Source organism: Arabidopsis thaliana, chromosome 5 (assembly GCF_000001735.4).
Source record: "Arabidopsis thaliana chromosome 5, partial sequence".
Lineage (NCBI taxonomy): Eukaryota > Viridiplantae > Streptophyta > Magnoliopsida > Brassicales > Brassicaceae > Arabidopsis > Arabidopsis thaliana.
Genome location: NC_003076.8, coordinates 15,583,816 through 15,598,651, shown reverse-complemented (window position 1 = coordinate 15,598,651; position 14,836 = coordinate 15,583,816). Strand labels below are relative to the sequence as shown.

At 33.2% G+C, this 14,836-nt stretch overlaps 5 protein-coding genes across 9 annotated transcripts; 1 reads left to right on the top strand and 4 right to left on the bottom strand.

The window, feature by feature from the left end:
- Positions 1–562: 562 nt before the first annotated feature.
- On the top strand, positions 563–3,978 carry BR6OX1 (brassinosteroid-6-oxidase 1). Of its 4 annotated transcripts, none has more exons than NM_180774.2 (9): positions 563–1,068; positions 1,135–1,459; positions 1,818–1,967; positions 2,049–2,294; positions 2,390–2,476; positions 2,571–2,649; positions 2,935–3,041; positions 3,392–3,516; positions 3,630–3,978. In NM_180774.2, the coding sequence occupies exons 1-9, from the start codon at positions 878–880 to the stop codon at positions 3,715–3,717; spliced, it is 1,398 nt and encodes a 465-aa protein (NP_851105.1). In that variant the 5' UTR covers positions 563–877; the 3' UTR covers positions 3,718–3,978. The 4 variants fall into 4 exon arrangements, with proteins under 4 accessions (NP_851105.1, NP_198713.3, NP_001332353.1 ...); NM_001344281.1 differs by having other exon boundaries at positions 742–1,068; positions 1,167–1,459; NM_203133.2 differs by having other exon boundaries at positions 742–1,068; positions 2,935–3,048; positions 3,400–3,516.
- A 710-nt stretch (positions 3,979–4,688) lies between these two features.
- On the bottom strand, positions 4,689–5,730 carry AT5G38960 (RmlC-like cupins superfamily protein). Its single transcript, NM_123258.2, has 2 exons — positions 5,537–5,730; positions 4,689–5,410 (listed from the first exon to the last, which is right to left on the bottom strand). The coding sequence occupies exons 1-2, from the start codon at positions 5,664–5,666 to the stop codon at positions 4,869–4,871; spliced, it is 672 nt and encodes a 223-aa protein (NP_198712.2). The 5' UTR covers positions 5,667–5,730; the 3' UTR covers positions 4,689–4,868.
- A 1,871-nt stretch (positions 5,731–7,601) lies between these two features.
- AT5G38950 (RmlC-like cupins superfamily protein) lies at positions 7,602–7,959 on the bottom strand (the record flags this gene model as incomplete). Its single annotated transcript, NM_123257.1, has 2 exons — positions 7,602–7,670; positions 7,714–7,959. The coding sequence occupies 2 exons, from the start codon at positions 7,957–7,959 to the stop codon at positions 7,602–7,604; spliced, it is 315 nt and encodes a 104-aa protein (NP_198711.1).
- Positions 7,960–8,860: 901 nt separating this feature from the next.
- On the bottom strand, positions 8,861–10,029 carry AT5G38940 (RmlC-like cupins superfamily protein). 2 transcript variants are annotated; one of them, NM_001344280.1, is made up of 2 exons: positions 9,752–10,029; positions 8,861–9,667 (listed from the first exon to the last, which is right to left on the bottom strand). In NM_001344280.1, the coding sequence occupies exons 1-2, from the start codon at positions 9,951–9,953 to the stop codon at positions 9,126–9,128; spliced, it is 744 nt and encodes a 247-aa protein (NP_001330896.1). In that variant the 5' UTR covers positions 9,954–10,029; the 3' UTR covers positions 8,861–9,125. The 2 variants fall into 2 exon arrangements, with proteins under 2 accessions (NP_001330896.1, NP_198710.2); NM_123256.4 differs by having other exon boundaries at positions 8,924–9,667; positions 9,752–9,929.
- A 2,593-nt stretch (positions 10,030–12,622) lies between these two features.
- On the bottom strand, positions 12,623–13,624 carry AT5G38930 (RmlC-like cupins superfamily protein). Its single transcript, NM_123255.2, has 2 exons — positions 13,450–13,624; positions 12,623–13,352 (listed from the first exon to the last, which is right to left on the bottom strand). Exons 1-2 carry the CDS (start codon positions 13,577–13,579, stop codon positions 12,811–12,813), a joined length of 672 nt encoding a protein of 223 aa, NP_198709.1. The 5' UTR covers positions 13,580–13,624; the 3' UTR covers positions 12,623–12,810.
- Positions 13,625–14,836: the final 1,212 nt, after the last annotated feature.

Sequence of the window (14,836 nt, the reverse complement as noted above, 5' to 3'; positions counted from 1 at the left end):
CTTAAGTTTCCTATATTGTTTGATATGCATTAAAATATTTATTTTTATCTAATTTTTGTTTACGATTTAATATTTTTTTAATTTTATAATAGAAAGTTTTATATGATTTTTGTCTATAATATCATATTTAGAATATGTTTTGTTGTAAACGCTTAAAGTGCCTAAAACTGTTTTATGTTCTGATTAAGCATTTTAGACGCTAGACATTGGGTTGTTGGCGTCTAGCATTTTCTTGTAAAATTCTTTTGTCTAGTATTAGTTATCAAAAGATTTAATGGTTGAACACCAAATTCGAATCCCGTATATGATCGCGTTTCTATATTATTATATCTCTACAATATGATCAATGATTTTGTTGTACTACTATCAAAAATTTATTCTCTAGAATTCACACATGCATATATTACCGTGTTTTGTCATGACACTTTCCCAATATTACACAAACGACTTATAATTCGTGATAAAAAAATATATTATGCTTTGAAATAACTCTTTTGAACACCATCATGCTTATTTTCATGCTAGGAGACAACAAAAGTGACAAATATGTCATGTTTTCCCACATACTATCCGAAGCCATAGAATAAGAAATATACATAGAGTTGGTGTAATAATTTCTTGTTTTTTCTCTAGTAAGTTCATTTATCAATCTTCTCTCTTGAGCATGCTGCACTTAAGACTTGACTTAGCTTTCTATATAAACACTTGCAAACACATCCTCCTAGTCTCAACCACATTCCATAGCCATCTCTCTCTCCCTCTCACTCTTTCTCTCTTTCTCTGGTCTGTTTCAAAACATAGTACATAATAATAGAGACAACAAGAGAAAGAAAAAACAGAGTGATCTGTTTTAAAACAGAGCAGAAAACAGAGTGAGATGGGAGCAATGATGGTGATGATGGGTCTTCTCTTGATCATCGTGTCTCTCTGTTCCGCTCTCCTTCGATGGAATCAGATGCGATATACCAAGAATGGTCTTCCTCCTGGAACCATGGGCTGGCCAATCTTTGGCGAAACCACCGAGTTTCTCAAACAAGGCCCCAACTTCATGAGAAACCAAAGACTCCGGTAAGAAAAATACTCAAATCAAGATTTTTTTTTTCTCTACGCTAAAAATTAACTTAGAATCAACAGATACGGGAGTTTCTTCAAATCTCATCTTCTAGGTTGTCCAACGTTAATCTCAATGGACTCAGAAGTAAACAGATACATTTTAAAGAACGAATCAAAAGGTTTGGTTCCTGGTTACCCACAATCGATGCTTGATATACTTGGGACTTGTAACATGGCTGCGGTTCACGGTTCGAGCCACCGGCTTATGAGAGGCTCGCTTCTGTCTCTCATAAGCTCGACCATGATGAGAGATCATATCTTGCCTAAAGTTGATCACTTCATGAGAAGCTATCTTGATCAGTGGAATGAGCTTGAGGTTATTGATATCCAAGATAAGACCAAACATGTATGTGTATTTTTATCTTTTACATTTCTCTGTTTTTACTTTTTTTACCTTCTCTGTTTTTTCAGTCTACACTGTTTTTATATGTCAGAAATTTTTTTTAAAAAATGAAGTAGTTGTTGATTAGTGATTTTATTAGGAATGATTATTTAGAAATTCTCTGTTTTTAAGTAAAGAAAATTTACAGTTTCTGATAGAGACTGATAAACAAACTGATAATCTTATATGGATGGGTGTATAATAGTAAACAATTGAGAATATTTGTCTTCGCTTATATCCAAGAATATTTGTCAGATTTGCTTTTGTTTATTTATGTATATTTTGTGTATTTTTAAGTAATTTTTTCTTGGGTGGGTTTCAGATGGCATTTTTATCTTCACTGACACAAATCGCTGGGAACTTAAGAAAACCATTTGTTGAAGAATTCAAAACTGCATTCTTCAAGCTTGTTGTTGGGACTTTATCCGTTCCGATTGATCTTCCGGGCACAAATTATCGTTGCGGAATCCAAGTAAAAATACTCGACTCGACCTCAATAAGAATTTAAATGAGAAAAATTACAGAAGCTGAACTTTTCTCGGTTTCTTGTCAGGCAAGAAATAACATTGATAGGTTGCTAAGAGAGCTGATGCAAGAACGTAGAGATTCTGGAGAAACATTCACAGACATGTTAGGTTACTTGATGAAGAAGGAAGGTAACCGATACCCGTTAACCGATGAAGAGATAAGAGACCAAGTTGTGACGATTTTGTATTCGGGTTACGAAACTGTCTCTACGACCTCAATGATGGCTCTTAAGTACCTTCATGATCACCCAAAAGCTCTTCAAGAACTAAGAGTATGTCCCTAAGAAAAGAAACATAACTGTTTTTTCGATTATCTGGTTTAATCCGGTTCGGTTTTTTTGATTTGGGATTGTTTTGGAAAATACAGGCTGAGCATTTGGCATTCAGGGAAAGAAAACGACAGGACGAACCACTCGGTCTTGAGGACGTGAAGTCAATGAAGTTCACTCGAGCTGTGAGTATTATTAAACATCAATGTTATACTTAACAATAACTAAGCATTAGTCTTTACTCGTTAGAAATTCATTATAATAAATGATTTATTACAGGTGATTTATGAGACATCAAGATTGGCAACGATCGTTAATGGGGTCCTAAGGAAAACTACTCGTGACTTGGAAATCAACGGTACGTACAATATATCTATTTTTATCAAAATTCCTTTGTCGGGTTTATTATAATTTTATGAAAGAAAAGGAGAGAAATAATGTGAGCATGTGGTGGACCTTAAGTATATCAATGATTTAGAGTGTATTATGAATACCAACCAAATCCAGCTATGAAAGCATCCTCTTTTGTGTGAGCCATCTTTGGGTATTTCAGTTGCAATAATTTTGACAGAATATAAACCTTTTTTGTGTTCTCTTTAATTGATTTTAGTATTCTCTGATCATGAATCTTTAATAATTGTAGGTTATTTAATCCCAAAAGGATGGAGAATTTATGTATACACGAGGGAAATTAATTACGATGCAAATCTTTATGAAGACCCATTGATCTTTAATCCATGGAGATGGATGGTAAGTCGTTTTAGAGTTTAATATGAAAGGTCATTTTAGCGTTTTTTTTGTTTGTTTCAATGACGTTTTGTTTTATCAATGCTAATTAAACCAAATTTACGATTGTATTACTATACTTGTAAAACTTATTAACTAGAAAGATAATATTAGGACTTAGTCAGACAAAATGATCGTGGATTATTAAGAGTAAAATGTACATTCTAACAATCTCTTACATTGTATATATATAAATTTATAAACGAAACTTAATTTAAAATGGAAAGACTATTATGTAGTTATCGTTTGCTTTGTTTTTCTTTGAGTGCAAACTTTTGAATGAAAATGAGGGTTTTATCAAATTTTTAATGCAGAAGAAGAGCTTGGAGTCACAAAACTCATGCTTTGTGTTTGGAGGTGGGACAAGGCTTTGTCCTGGTAAGGAACTAGGGATTGTCGAGATCTCGAGCTTTCTCCATTACTTTGTTACGAGATACAGGTGTGTTCATGGTGATGATCTAATGTATTTGTTTTGTTTGAAGTTATTGTTGTTTGATTTGAGAAGTTTGTGTTAATACTAAAATCCTTTTTGATGTATTATTATAATGGCAGATGGGAGGAAATAGGAGGGGATGAATTAATGGTGTTTCCGAGAGTTTTTGCACCAAAAGGCTTCCATCTTAGGATTTCACCCTACTAATTTCTAACTTTTTAAATAAAATAATATAGATTTTATGCACGCAGAGGATACAGAAGACGTATATGAAGAAACAAGAGAAGATAATTATAAATTTTTTTTTTTTTTTGACACATATTTTTGTTCTCATTTAAGAGTCTTCTGGTCATATGTACATAACCATAAGCAGCATAATCTTATTATATATCTATTTCTGTATAACTCTATTTGAACTTGAAGTATATCTCTGGCTATTTCTTGATGATGTTCTACTATATTAAACCCTAAATAACTTCTCCATCGAAAACATATAGCTGTTAGTTATAACTTTTAAGACTGGCGAAGCCCATGGGCCAGCAATAATACATAGACTTTTTTTGGGTACCATTTGATCTGGTATTTTAATTAAACTTAAGAGTAAGAAAGTTTCAAGCAAAAAGAATCAAGCTAAAAGGTGCAAATGCCAAAACATACACATAGGTTAGAAACATATGAGACATAGAGCTCAATATATAGATGATTTAGGTTTTGAGCCAGTCCATATACAGTTAAAACGAAATAAAAAACGCGACTTTTTCTGAACTAGACATTTAAAATGGTTATAAAACAATTTAGTCGTGTTTCTCAAGTCTCAATACCGGCCAATGTTTTATGGTGGTAATATTTCTATTGAACCGAAAAATAAAATATATATTTATGAAATATTTTCAAATGATGCATTTGAAATTTGAAATGGTATGTGAAGAATATGCGATATGTTTAATGATATCATATCATTTCCTCAACTTGTAATTTATACGTGCTAGCTAGTTTTGATAATATTCCTAATTCTCATTTGCATGTGCTGTTGAGTTGAAGAAACGTTATTGTGAATTTGTTGGTTTGGTTTGATTGTCCCTTCAGTACAAAACAAGTCACGACTGAAAACCAGATATGTAAGTCTAATCAATGTTGAAAATTAGAAGAAATTGGAATATAGTTGCTTAAGGCATAACTAAGAAAAGATCATTACAACTAGTTTGAGGGTATTTTATCACAATCAAATGAAAGGAAAAAACATTGACCAAGCATCATGTCACGTTATTGATGAACGGATGATATATACATGCATGATCATTATACGGACTAAGGTAGAAAAAATATGAAAGCAATTGAAACCACAATAATTTTTCATTTTATCCGAATTTTTTCTGTAGTTGAATGATCACCTTAGGATCCAACTGAAATGCCTTTGCAAGAACATTCGGGTCTATAGGCGGTTTAGACCCAAACAAGGTGTTACCGATAATGATGACACCAGGGTTTTGGCTACTTAGAGAAGCGAATGCAACAGCGGGTTGTTTTCCAATGTTCACTTGGAAATGAATGAGTCCCTCTGGAAACACAAATACATCCCCTTTGTTGAGCGTTTTGTTGAATAGGCGATTTTCGGGGAATGATGAGAAAAAACCAACGAAAAGAGTTCCTTCTTGGACAAGCAAGATCTCGGTAGCGCGTGGATGCGTGTGAGGCGGGTTTTGTCCATTAATTCCATAATCAATACGGACAAGTGAGATTCCAAGGGTGTTTAACCCTGGAATCTGATTAACATTCACGGTTGTCACGTTAGACCCAACTGGACTAGATTCAGTAGTTCTTGCCTTGTCAAGCCCTGAGAAATAGAAGTCATCTGCTGTGACAAGCTTCGGGTCCTTGCAGAATTTTCCGTTCACAAACACTGTAGAATATAAATTGTATAGTGTCCAAATAAATCATAAAATAAATATTAAGTGATATATATATATATATATATGATCAGTAAACGATGAGCCTAAGTAGGATTACAAAATCAACATTTACATACGAGCATTAGCTGGGGTGTTGACACCGATACAAAAGTCTTGAAGGGGGCTTGGGTCCGAAGCAATGGCAAATGGAAGTGTTGAAGCCGCCAAGAGATATAAAATTGCAAGGTAGAGATTCTTCATGTTCATATTAAGTTACGTGATTTTTTTAGATGTAAGAAAGAGTTTTAATCAAGAGGGTAAGAAACATATAAGATATATAAAGAGTTCAAATTAAATAATATTAAAAATGAGATTTTTCCATCTTGAGTGACACTTTATAAATAAATAAAAAAAGAGAACAATTTCAGATAATATATACATTATGTAAAATTTGCTTTTAATTAATTGATGGAAGCAAAAACCAATACAAATTAGAAAATAATATCCTACACTAAAATAAAAGTATCTTTTAATACTTAAAAAGCAAAATGAGATCTTTTGATATTAAAAAAAGTTAAAGAGGGTTAATTGCATATTTGCAAAATGAGATCTTTTGATAAGTAAAAAAAAAAATTCAATTGCATATGTGCACGTGCTGTTAAGTTGACTCGAACAATTGTCAATGTTAATTTGTTGGTTTAGTTCAAGTTATAAGTTATAACATGCCACGATTGGATAAACCCATATCGAAAATTGGAATAGAGTACCTGGCTTGGACAAAAAAACCGTATCTCAAAACCCTACCAAACCAAACCGAAATTAATGATTTTTGGTTTGACTTAAAAATCCATGTCATTATTATTAGATTTTTGGTTTAGGTTTAATGTACTATTATTAACCACATAAGGATTGTACCAAACTTGAACGTGATATAGAGATCCTGAATACTAACATTACCAGCATCAAATACCTTAAAGAGAAACTAAAAGATTCTAACATTATGAATTTATATTATAATTGCCTTGTTCCTTAATCTTGGATTATTAAGTTACAAATTACATTCTCTTTAAGGTATTTGAGTCATTTTATGAATTTTGATATCTTGATTTATTCTAAATAGTAAACAATAACCATTGGTTGGCATCGATTGAGCCCAATATTAGTCATTGTAAATTATGTTAATTAATCTATTTTAAACCCAACTTTTAACCTACTGAATAATAAGTATTCAATAGCAAATCCGACAAGTCAGTGAAGTAAGACATTGACATAAGGATAATTGGTTCCCTGGAACGACGTCTAAATTCTCTTTTTTTTTTTTTTTTGTTGCTGGCTACACATAATCGGTTAACTACATGAGATCAAATGAAAATTTGGAATGCTCGAGTGATTTCGAATTGTATGTTCTACCAAGGCCCTTTGGAATCCCAAAATCACCTATTCTTTTTTTGTAATTCTCGGCTAAGGTATGAGAGGCTCTAACCTACAAATTCCTCCATCAGCGCTACACAACCTCTTTTAGTGTAATTTTTTCACTAGTCTTTGACTCCTCTTTCAAAGGCACCATAAGGTTCATCCTTCGATATATATTTCAACTCACAAGCCATGTTATTTGGCAAGAGAGGAATAGAAGAAGGCACGACGACATCCCTAAATCTTTTGATCAGATTCTCTATATTATAGACTGTACTGTCCGCAACCAGATTTTTGGCTTAGATCGAAGACGCTAGATGATGATCTCTGCATCTGGTTTCAGTCACGATCTTAAGCTCTCCAACTTTATTTTTCAGTTTCTAATTCTGTTATTAATCTCTCAAAGCAAATAAGTGCATTTATTGCACCCAAGATTTTTGTTTGAATATAATTTTACATTCATACAAGGAAAATAATAACAAATACTCATATTCAATCCAAAATTATATCGCCACTAGATAAGGCCCACCTAAATATGAATGTGTGAAAAAATAGATAGATTAAAATTGATAATATGCTATTTTATCAGACAACGAAATTGATCAAAGTTATGTAATAATCTACCGTTCGTGTATGCAAAGAGACTAAAATCTTTTTTTTTCCATAAACTATTAAAAAAAAGAAAGTATTATAGAAAGTTATATGAATGCATTGTCTGCAAAACATGCTAATAAAATGTTATTTTGAATCTGTAAATAATTTCACTCACCACTTCAACGAAACATAAGTTCATGAAGACACTTGAAAGTAAAGGCAACTATCACATCGTGGCATTACAATGAACGGTAACTCATGGTCCTTATTTAAACAAATGCATGGATGAAATAAAATAGCAACACACTATTTCGTATTTCATGATCAGAATTTTGGCTTGTAGATCCATGAGCATGGCCACCCTAGGGTCCAACTGGAATCCCTTAGCAAGAACATTCAGATTAGTTGGTGGGTTAGACCCAAAGACGGTGTTGACAATAGAGATGACACCGGGGTTTTGGCTGCTCAAAGCAGCGAATGCAACCGCTGGAGATCGTCCCACATTGAATTGGAAGTGAATGAATCCCTCTGGAAACACAAAAACATCTCCCATGTTTAGCGTTTTGGTGAAGAGACGGTTTCCGACTTGGTTTGACGTAACAAACCCTACAAAAAGTGTTCCTTGATGGACAACCAAGATCTCGGTCCAAAAAAGTCTACAATGTATCAATAACAAGTCCGAAATAATTAAGATTTTTTAATTAAAAAAACCGTGTTCCCTCAACGCACCATGTTTATAGTGGTCATATTTCAATCTAGCTAAATACAATAAGAAACTATAAGTGAAGTTTTAATTCAAATGAAAAATGATCCAGTTGATGTATGAAATGGCAAGTGTTGACAAGTTACACAAAATATGTTTGTTTGTTTGATGATTATATTTTCTCAACTTGTCATGAATCTATACGTGCTCATTTTGACAATATTTCATTTGCACATGCAGCTAAGTTGACTCAACCAAATGTCAATATAAAACTCTTAGTTGGGTTTGATTGTTTCTTTAAGTGAGTAGGCACGAACAATTATACCAACTACATGTATCATGTATGTCAATCAAAATCGATGATAAAATTCAATGAGCTCAAGATTATAAATTCTAAACTCATGACATATAGTGTGGTGGTCCTTCAGGGAGAAGTCCACTCTAAAACACTGCGATACTTTTTTACCAAAACTGACCGTATCAGATGATAGGTTTTATCAAAAAAAGGATTCAAAATCTAGTGTTATTACATAATAGCTAACTTTGTCACATAAATTTCAACCAATAGATTATCTATCGTTGAATATGCGGTGCTCATCATAGTTAGTTTTTATTATTTCTTTCCAAATTTGTTTAATACTTAACAATTTTCAAGATGAGAGAACGTTACGTAACTTTCTTGGCAGAGTATCTTCAACATGCTAAAAGAGATATGTTTGTAAAAAGAAATTCATGCTAAATGAATTTTGAGAATTCACAAGGGAAAGTATACACATTGTAATCAGCATCTGAACTAGGGTTTTCATGTAGATGCTTGAGTAACCATATGCTTCTCTATTATTTAGATGGTGTACAAAACATGTATCCCTTATTAAGAACGGAAAATCATTGTTTATTTAGAATTGAATCAAGGTAAAAGCAAAAAAGACATCATATGATGATATGATAAACGGAAATACAAGATCCTTATTCAGGCACAAGTACATAAAGGGAAAGCAACTCAAATCACGATATCATTATTTCTTGAACTTGGTCTGTAGATCCATGACAACCCTTGGGTTCAACTGGAATGCCTTTGCAAGAATAGTTGGGTTTATGGCTGGGTTAGCCCCAAACACGGTGTTGGCAATAGTGATGACACCAGGGTTTTGGCTGCTTAGAGCGGCGAATGCAACCGCTGGTGCCTTGCCAATGTTTGCTTGAAAATGGATGAGTCCCTCGGGAAACACAAATACATCACCCTCGTTGAGAACTTTTGAGAATAGGCGATTATCCGGGTTTGATGTGACAAACCCTACGAGAAGTGTTCCTTGTTCGACAACCAAGATCTCTGTGGCACGTGGGTGGGTGTGAGGTGGGTTCTGTCCGTTAACCGCATAATCAATACGGACAAGGGAGATTCCAAGAGTGTTTAATCCAAGAAGGTTGTTAACATTGACGGCTGTCACGGTCGACCCAACGGGACTAGTAATGGGTCTTGCAGTTTGAAGCCCTGAGAAAAAGAAGTCATCTGCTGTGACCAGCTTTGGGTCCTTGCAGAACTTTCCATTAACAAAAACTGAAAATAGTAACCAAGAAGAAAAAGTGTTATTAAGATATGAAATTTTTTATTGAAAATGATTTGCAATCATCATGTACATACCGCCATTGGCTGAGGTGTTGGCGCTGACACAAAAGTCTTGAAGTTGGCTTGGATCAGAAGCAATGGCTAATGGAAGTGTTAAAGCCAAGAGAGAGAGCACTGCAAGAAATGAGAGACTCTTCATTGCCATTAAAAAGATAGGAAGAGGGTTTATGTTTGTGGAATAAGATTGTATTGAAGAGATAAGAAACTTATGAGACATAGACTTCAATTTTATAGATGAGTTTACGTGTTGAACTAATCCAAGAAATTAAGTAATACAATGAACTTGATATTTGACTTGGTTAAAAGTATTTAAAAAAACATTCTTGAACAAATTATGTTTAATTCAAAATTCAAGTTGATGAAAAAAAAAAAATTATTTCCCAACGAAACGTGGTGCACTTGAAGTTTGATATACATTTATTGAGTGATTACTCGAAGGGAAGGTCAATGTGAACGTGTTGGGGTGTGTTAAATTGTTAGCATTTGGTGTATCTGTTTGATTGTTTCTTAGATAAGACACGACTATATAAACCAAATGTAATTAATGGATAATGAGAATAATAGTATAGAGATAAGATATAATTAATGTTTTAAAAAAAACGTTCAAAGGGCCCGTTTAGGCAGTCTAGGTGGTCTCAACCGAAACGATTTTCATCGTATCACTGGGAAAAATCAGAAATCCGGTTCAGGCAGTCTAAATCAGTTCAAATTGGCCAAAATTGCTCAAATTGGTTAATATTTAAGTTTTTTTTTGTTTAATGCTTATGTCGTATCATACGACGTACTTTAACTAAATATTCGGATATAAAAAGGATTCAATTGATCATCTCGACATTTAGCTTTTAACTGTTTATTAATTATTTTTTGGGTTTGAACTTTATGATATTAGATTTTTCTTCTATGTTAAATTCAAATTTAAATTTGAAATAAGGGAATGTATTGTTAGATTTCTTTTCAAAATGGAGGCAGGTATATATAATTAGTGATATATAAAATCTTAACATGTATATAACTAAATACAATAAATTTCTTAAGGCCTAGGCTCCGTTCTGCCTAAACTCTCGTTCTAGGCCTGCCAAAGTTGAGAGAATAGCCTGAATCTTTATTGATTTAGAGGAGAGTATTTATATTACAAGAGAGTTTAGGCTAAACCTAAATATATTGAGAATTTAGAGATATGGTAATATTCCAAATCATATTTATCCTAATACTCTCCCTCAAGTTGGACCGTGCAGGTTATAAACGCTTAATTTGCGAAATAAATACTGAAATTGTTAACATCCAAATGCTATAGTACGGAGATCCGTTAGCTACTCGGTAGTGCCCACATGAGCGGTTGCAATGTTTCCTGAAACGAGCTCAATGTGAATGAAATGACAGTCGTTTTCAATGTGTTTCATACGCTCGTGGAAAACTGGATTAGAAGGAGAGTGATACAGAGTGAACTTGAGTACTAGTGAAAGGTATCGAGTGGTCATTTGTATTTCTCCTTGTAAACACTATCTCTGATTTAGTGGATTCCGAGCACAGTCTCGGCCGAGACGTAGCTACCCTTTTGGGAGTGAACTAGGTTATCAAACCTGCTCTTGTGTTCTCTGTTCTTACTTCTTGCACTTTCATCTTGCATCTTTTCCGGTTTCACATTTTCTATGTTCTCAATATTCTGTTTCGAAAACAAAGCATATTCTTGTTCGTGTTTTGTGTGTGGTTTGTTCTCAAGAAAAAGTAGACGACGTTTTTGAGTGAGCAAATCTTAACTGAACTTGATGAGGGTGATCCGATGGATATAAGTAATAAGGAGAGTTTGAGATTTGAGAAGAATCTTTAGTTATTCCGGAGGTCGAAGTACTTTTACCGGAGTTTGGTGAGGGAGGAGGGTTCACCATAGTGAAAATCTATGTGATGAGAGAAGAGTTTTGTGTGTTTGGATCAATTAGTGTTTGGCTCTATTAGTGTTTGGCTCTGCTAGCATGCCAAAGTTGAGAGAATAGCTTGAATCTTTATTGATCTAGAGGAAAATATTTATATTACAAGATAGTTTAGGCGCCGGCTAAACCTAAATATATTGAGGATTTAGATATATGGTAATATTCTAACCCATATTTATACTAATAAGGCCCCAGACTCTTATCAAATGTTTTAGTTACCGTCTATATATCGATTTTTGATCATTGGATATATAACTAATGTTTTCGGAGTATATTTTACCTTTTCCACATAAATCCGAACCCGTATTTCGGTGGTAAATCCATCGTAGAGCACTAGCCATATATATGTGCCACATCAATGAATTTTCCTCTCTTTGTCTTTTGATACAAATTGAACAAGCAAGATGGAGAAGAAGAAAAAACATAAATCAAAGCAAGTTATTTGTTTAAAACCGAGTAAAATTTCCCATGCTCATGGCACGTGATTAGTCTTTAACTTCTTTAGCTAAAAACGTTAATTCCTCAAAGTATCTCCATTGCATAACCTCTCATGGATGTCTCAAAGACTAACCATGGTAAAAATAGTTTAATCATGATTAAAATTAAAGACATTAAAAAAATAAATAAAAATTAATTAATTAATTAATTAAAGACATTTTCTGTTTTGAGTGTCTAAAATGTCATAGGAAAGACATTTTTGACATCCAAAAAGGAGGATGTCTTTAATTTTAACTATGTTTAGTATTTAAGACAACATGAGAGGCTATTCAATGTGGATGGTCTCAAGGCGAAACATCTCTTCTTCTTCTTTTTTTCTGTTTTTTGTTAAGGGATTCTGAAGGCAAAAATCTCTCAATGAGCTAGAGACTTTGATATATTTTGTAATGAATGAATATGGTTTTTTTGTTGTTGTTTTTGTTTTGTTGAAGAAAACTCCACCAGAATAGTGATAACTTGTGAATTTCCAAACTGACATTAGGAACATGAATACATTTTTAAAAACATATGTGCAAATATTAATTTATTTAGAATTGAATCAAGGTGAAGCAAAGAAACAGATCATGTCACGAAAGGATGGACGGAGAAACACGATCCTTATTCAGGCACAAATATATAAAGGGATAGCAATTCAAAAGTACGATATTATTATTTCTTGAACTTGGTCTGTAGATCCATGACAACCCTTGGGTCAACCTGGAACGCCTTTGCAAGAATATTTGGGTTGATGGCTGGGTTAGCCCCAAACACGGTTGGTGCAATAGTGATGACACCAGGGTTTTGGCTGCTTAGAGCGGCGAATGCAACCGCTGGTGCCTTGCCAATGTTTGCTTGAAAATGGATGAGTCCCTCTGGAAACACAAATACATCACCCTCGTTGAGAACTTTAGTGAATAGGCGATTATCGGGGTTTGATGTAACAAACCCTACGAGAAGTGTTCCTAGTTCGACAACCAAGATCTCCGTGGCACGTGGGTGGGTGTGAGGTGGGTTCTGTCCGTCAACCGCATAATCAATACGGACAAGGGAGATTCCAAGAGTGTTTAACCCAAGAAGGTTGTTAACATTGACGGCTGTCACGGTCGACCCAACAGGACTTGTTATGGGTCTTGCAGTTTGAAGCCCTGGGAAAAAGAAGTCATCTGCTGTGACCAGCTTTGGGTCCTTGCAGAACTTTCCATTAACAAAAACTGAAAATTGTAACCAAGAAGGAGATAGTGTTATTAAGATATGAGAAAAATTATTAATAATATGAGTAAAAATGTTTTGCAATCATCATGTACATACCGCCATTTGCTGAGCTGTTGGCGCTGACACAAAAGTCTTGAAGTTGGCTTGGATCAGAAGCAATGGTTAATGGAAGTGTTAAAGCCAAGAGAGATAGAGCTGCAAGAAATGAGAGACTCTTCATTGCCATTAACGAGATAGGAAGAGGGTTTTTGTCTGTGGAATAAGATTGTATTGAAGAGATAAAATAACTTATGTTCCATAGACTTCAATTTATAGATGAGTTTAGGTGTTGAAATAATCTAAGAAATTAAATAATCATTAACTTGATATTTGACTTGGTTAATATATTTAGAGATTTGCAAAAATACCCTTTTTCTACTACCCTTTTGCAACAATACCCTTTTATGTTGTCCATTTTTAAAAATCCCACTTCTCTTGAGCAAATGACCAAATTACACTCATCTAACGAGAATATGTAATAATAAACTGAAATTTTCCCGCCAAAATTTTTTTTCCCGACAAAAACAAAATTCCGCCAAATTTTTTTTTTCCCTCCAATTTTTTTTCTCCACGACAAAAAAGTCCCAGCTAAAAACATGCATTTAAAAATCCTTGTAAAAGTTTTAAGAACCCTCTAAAAACTCTTTAAAAAACCTTGTACAGTTTTTTAAAAGCTTTGTAAATTTGTTAAAAACCCTTGTAAATCAGTTAAAACCTCTTAAAATCTTTATAAAGTCTTTATATATGTAAATACTATAAAAACCCTTTTTAAAACCTTTGTAAATCATTTTAAACCTTTTACAATGATTTTAAAAGATTTACAAGTGTTTTTAAAGAGTTTTAAAATGATTTACAAGAATTTTAAATACCCTTGTAAATCTTTTAAAAACCCTTGTAAATCATTTAAAACTTTTGTAAACCATTTAAAAATATTTTAAAAACCCTTGTAAACCCTTAAATAATTTTTGAACCATTTTAAAACTCTTGTGAACCCCTTACAAAAGGTTTTAAAAAGATTTACAAGAGTTCTTAAAGGGTTTTGAAATTCTTGTATATGTTTTTTCAATCTTTTAAAAACCCTTGTAAATCCTTTAAAATCCTTTTAAACCAGTTAAAAATCTTTTAAAAACCCTGGTAAACCCTTTAATAATTTTTGAACCATTTTAAAACTCTTGTGAACCTTTACAAAAAGTTTTAACAAGATTTACAAGAGTTTTTAAAGGATTTTAAAACCCTTGTAAATTCTTTGAAAATCTTTTAAAAACCTTGTTAATCTTTTAAAAACTCTTGTAAATCTTTTAAAACCCTTTTAAAATCTTTTAAAATCTCTTGAAAATGTTTTAAAGCCCTTTTAAAATCTTTTAAAATCCCTTGTAATCTATTTTCCGCCAAATTTGTTTTTTTGAAATTGAAAAATGTTTTTTTTTAAAAACATTTTGGCGGA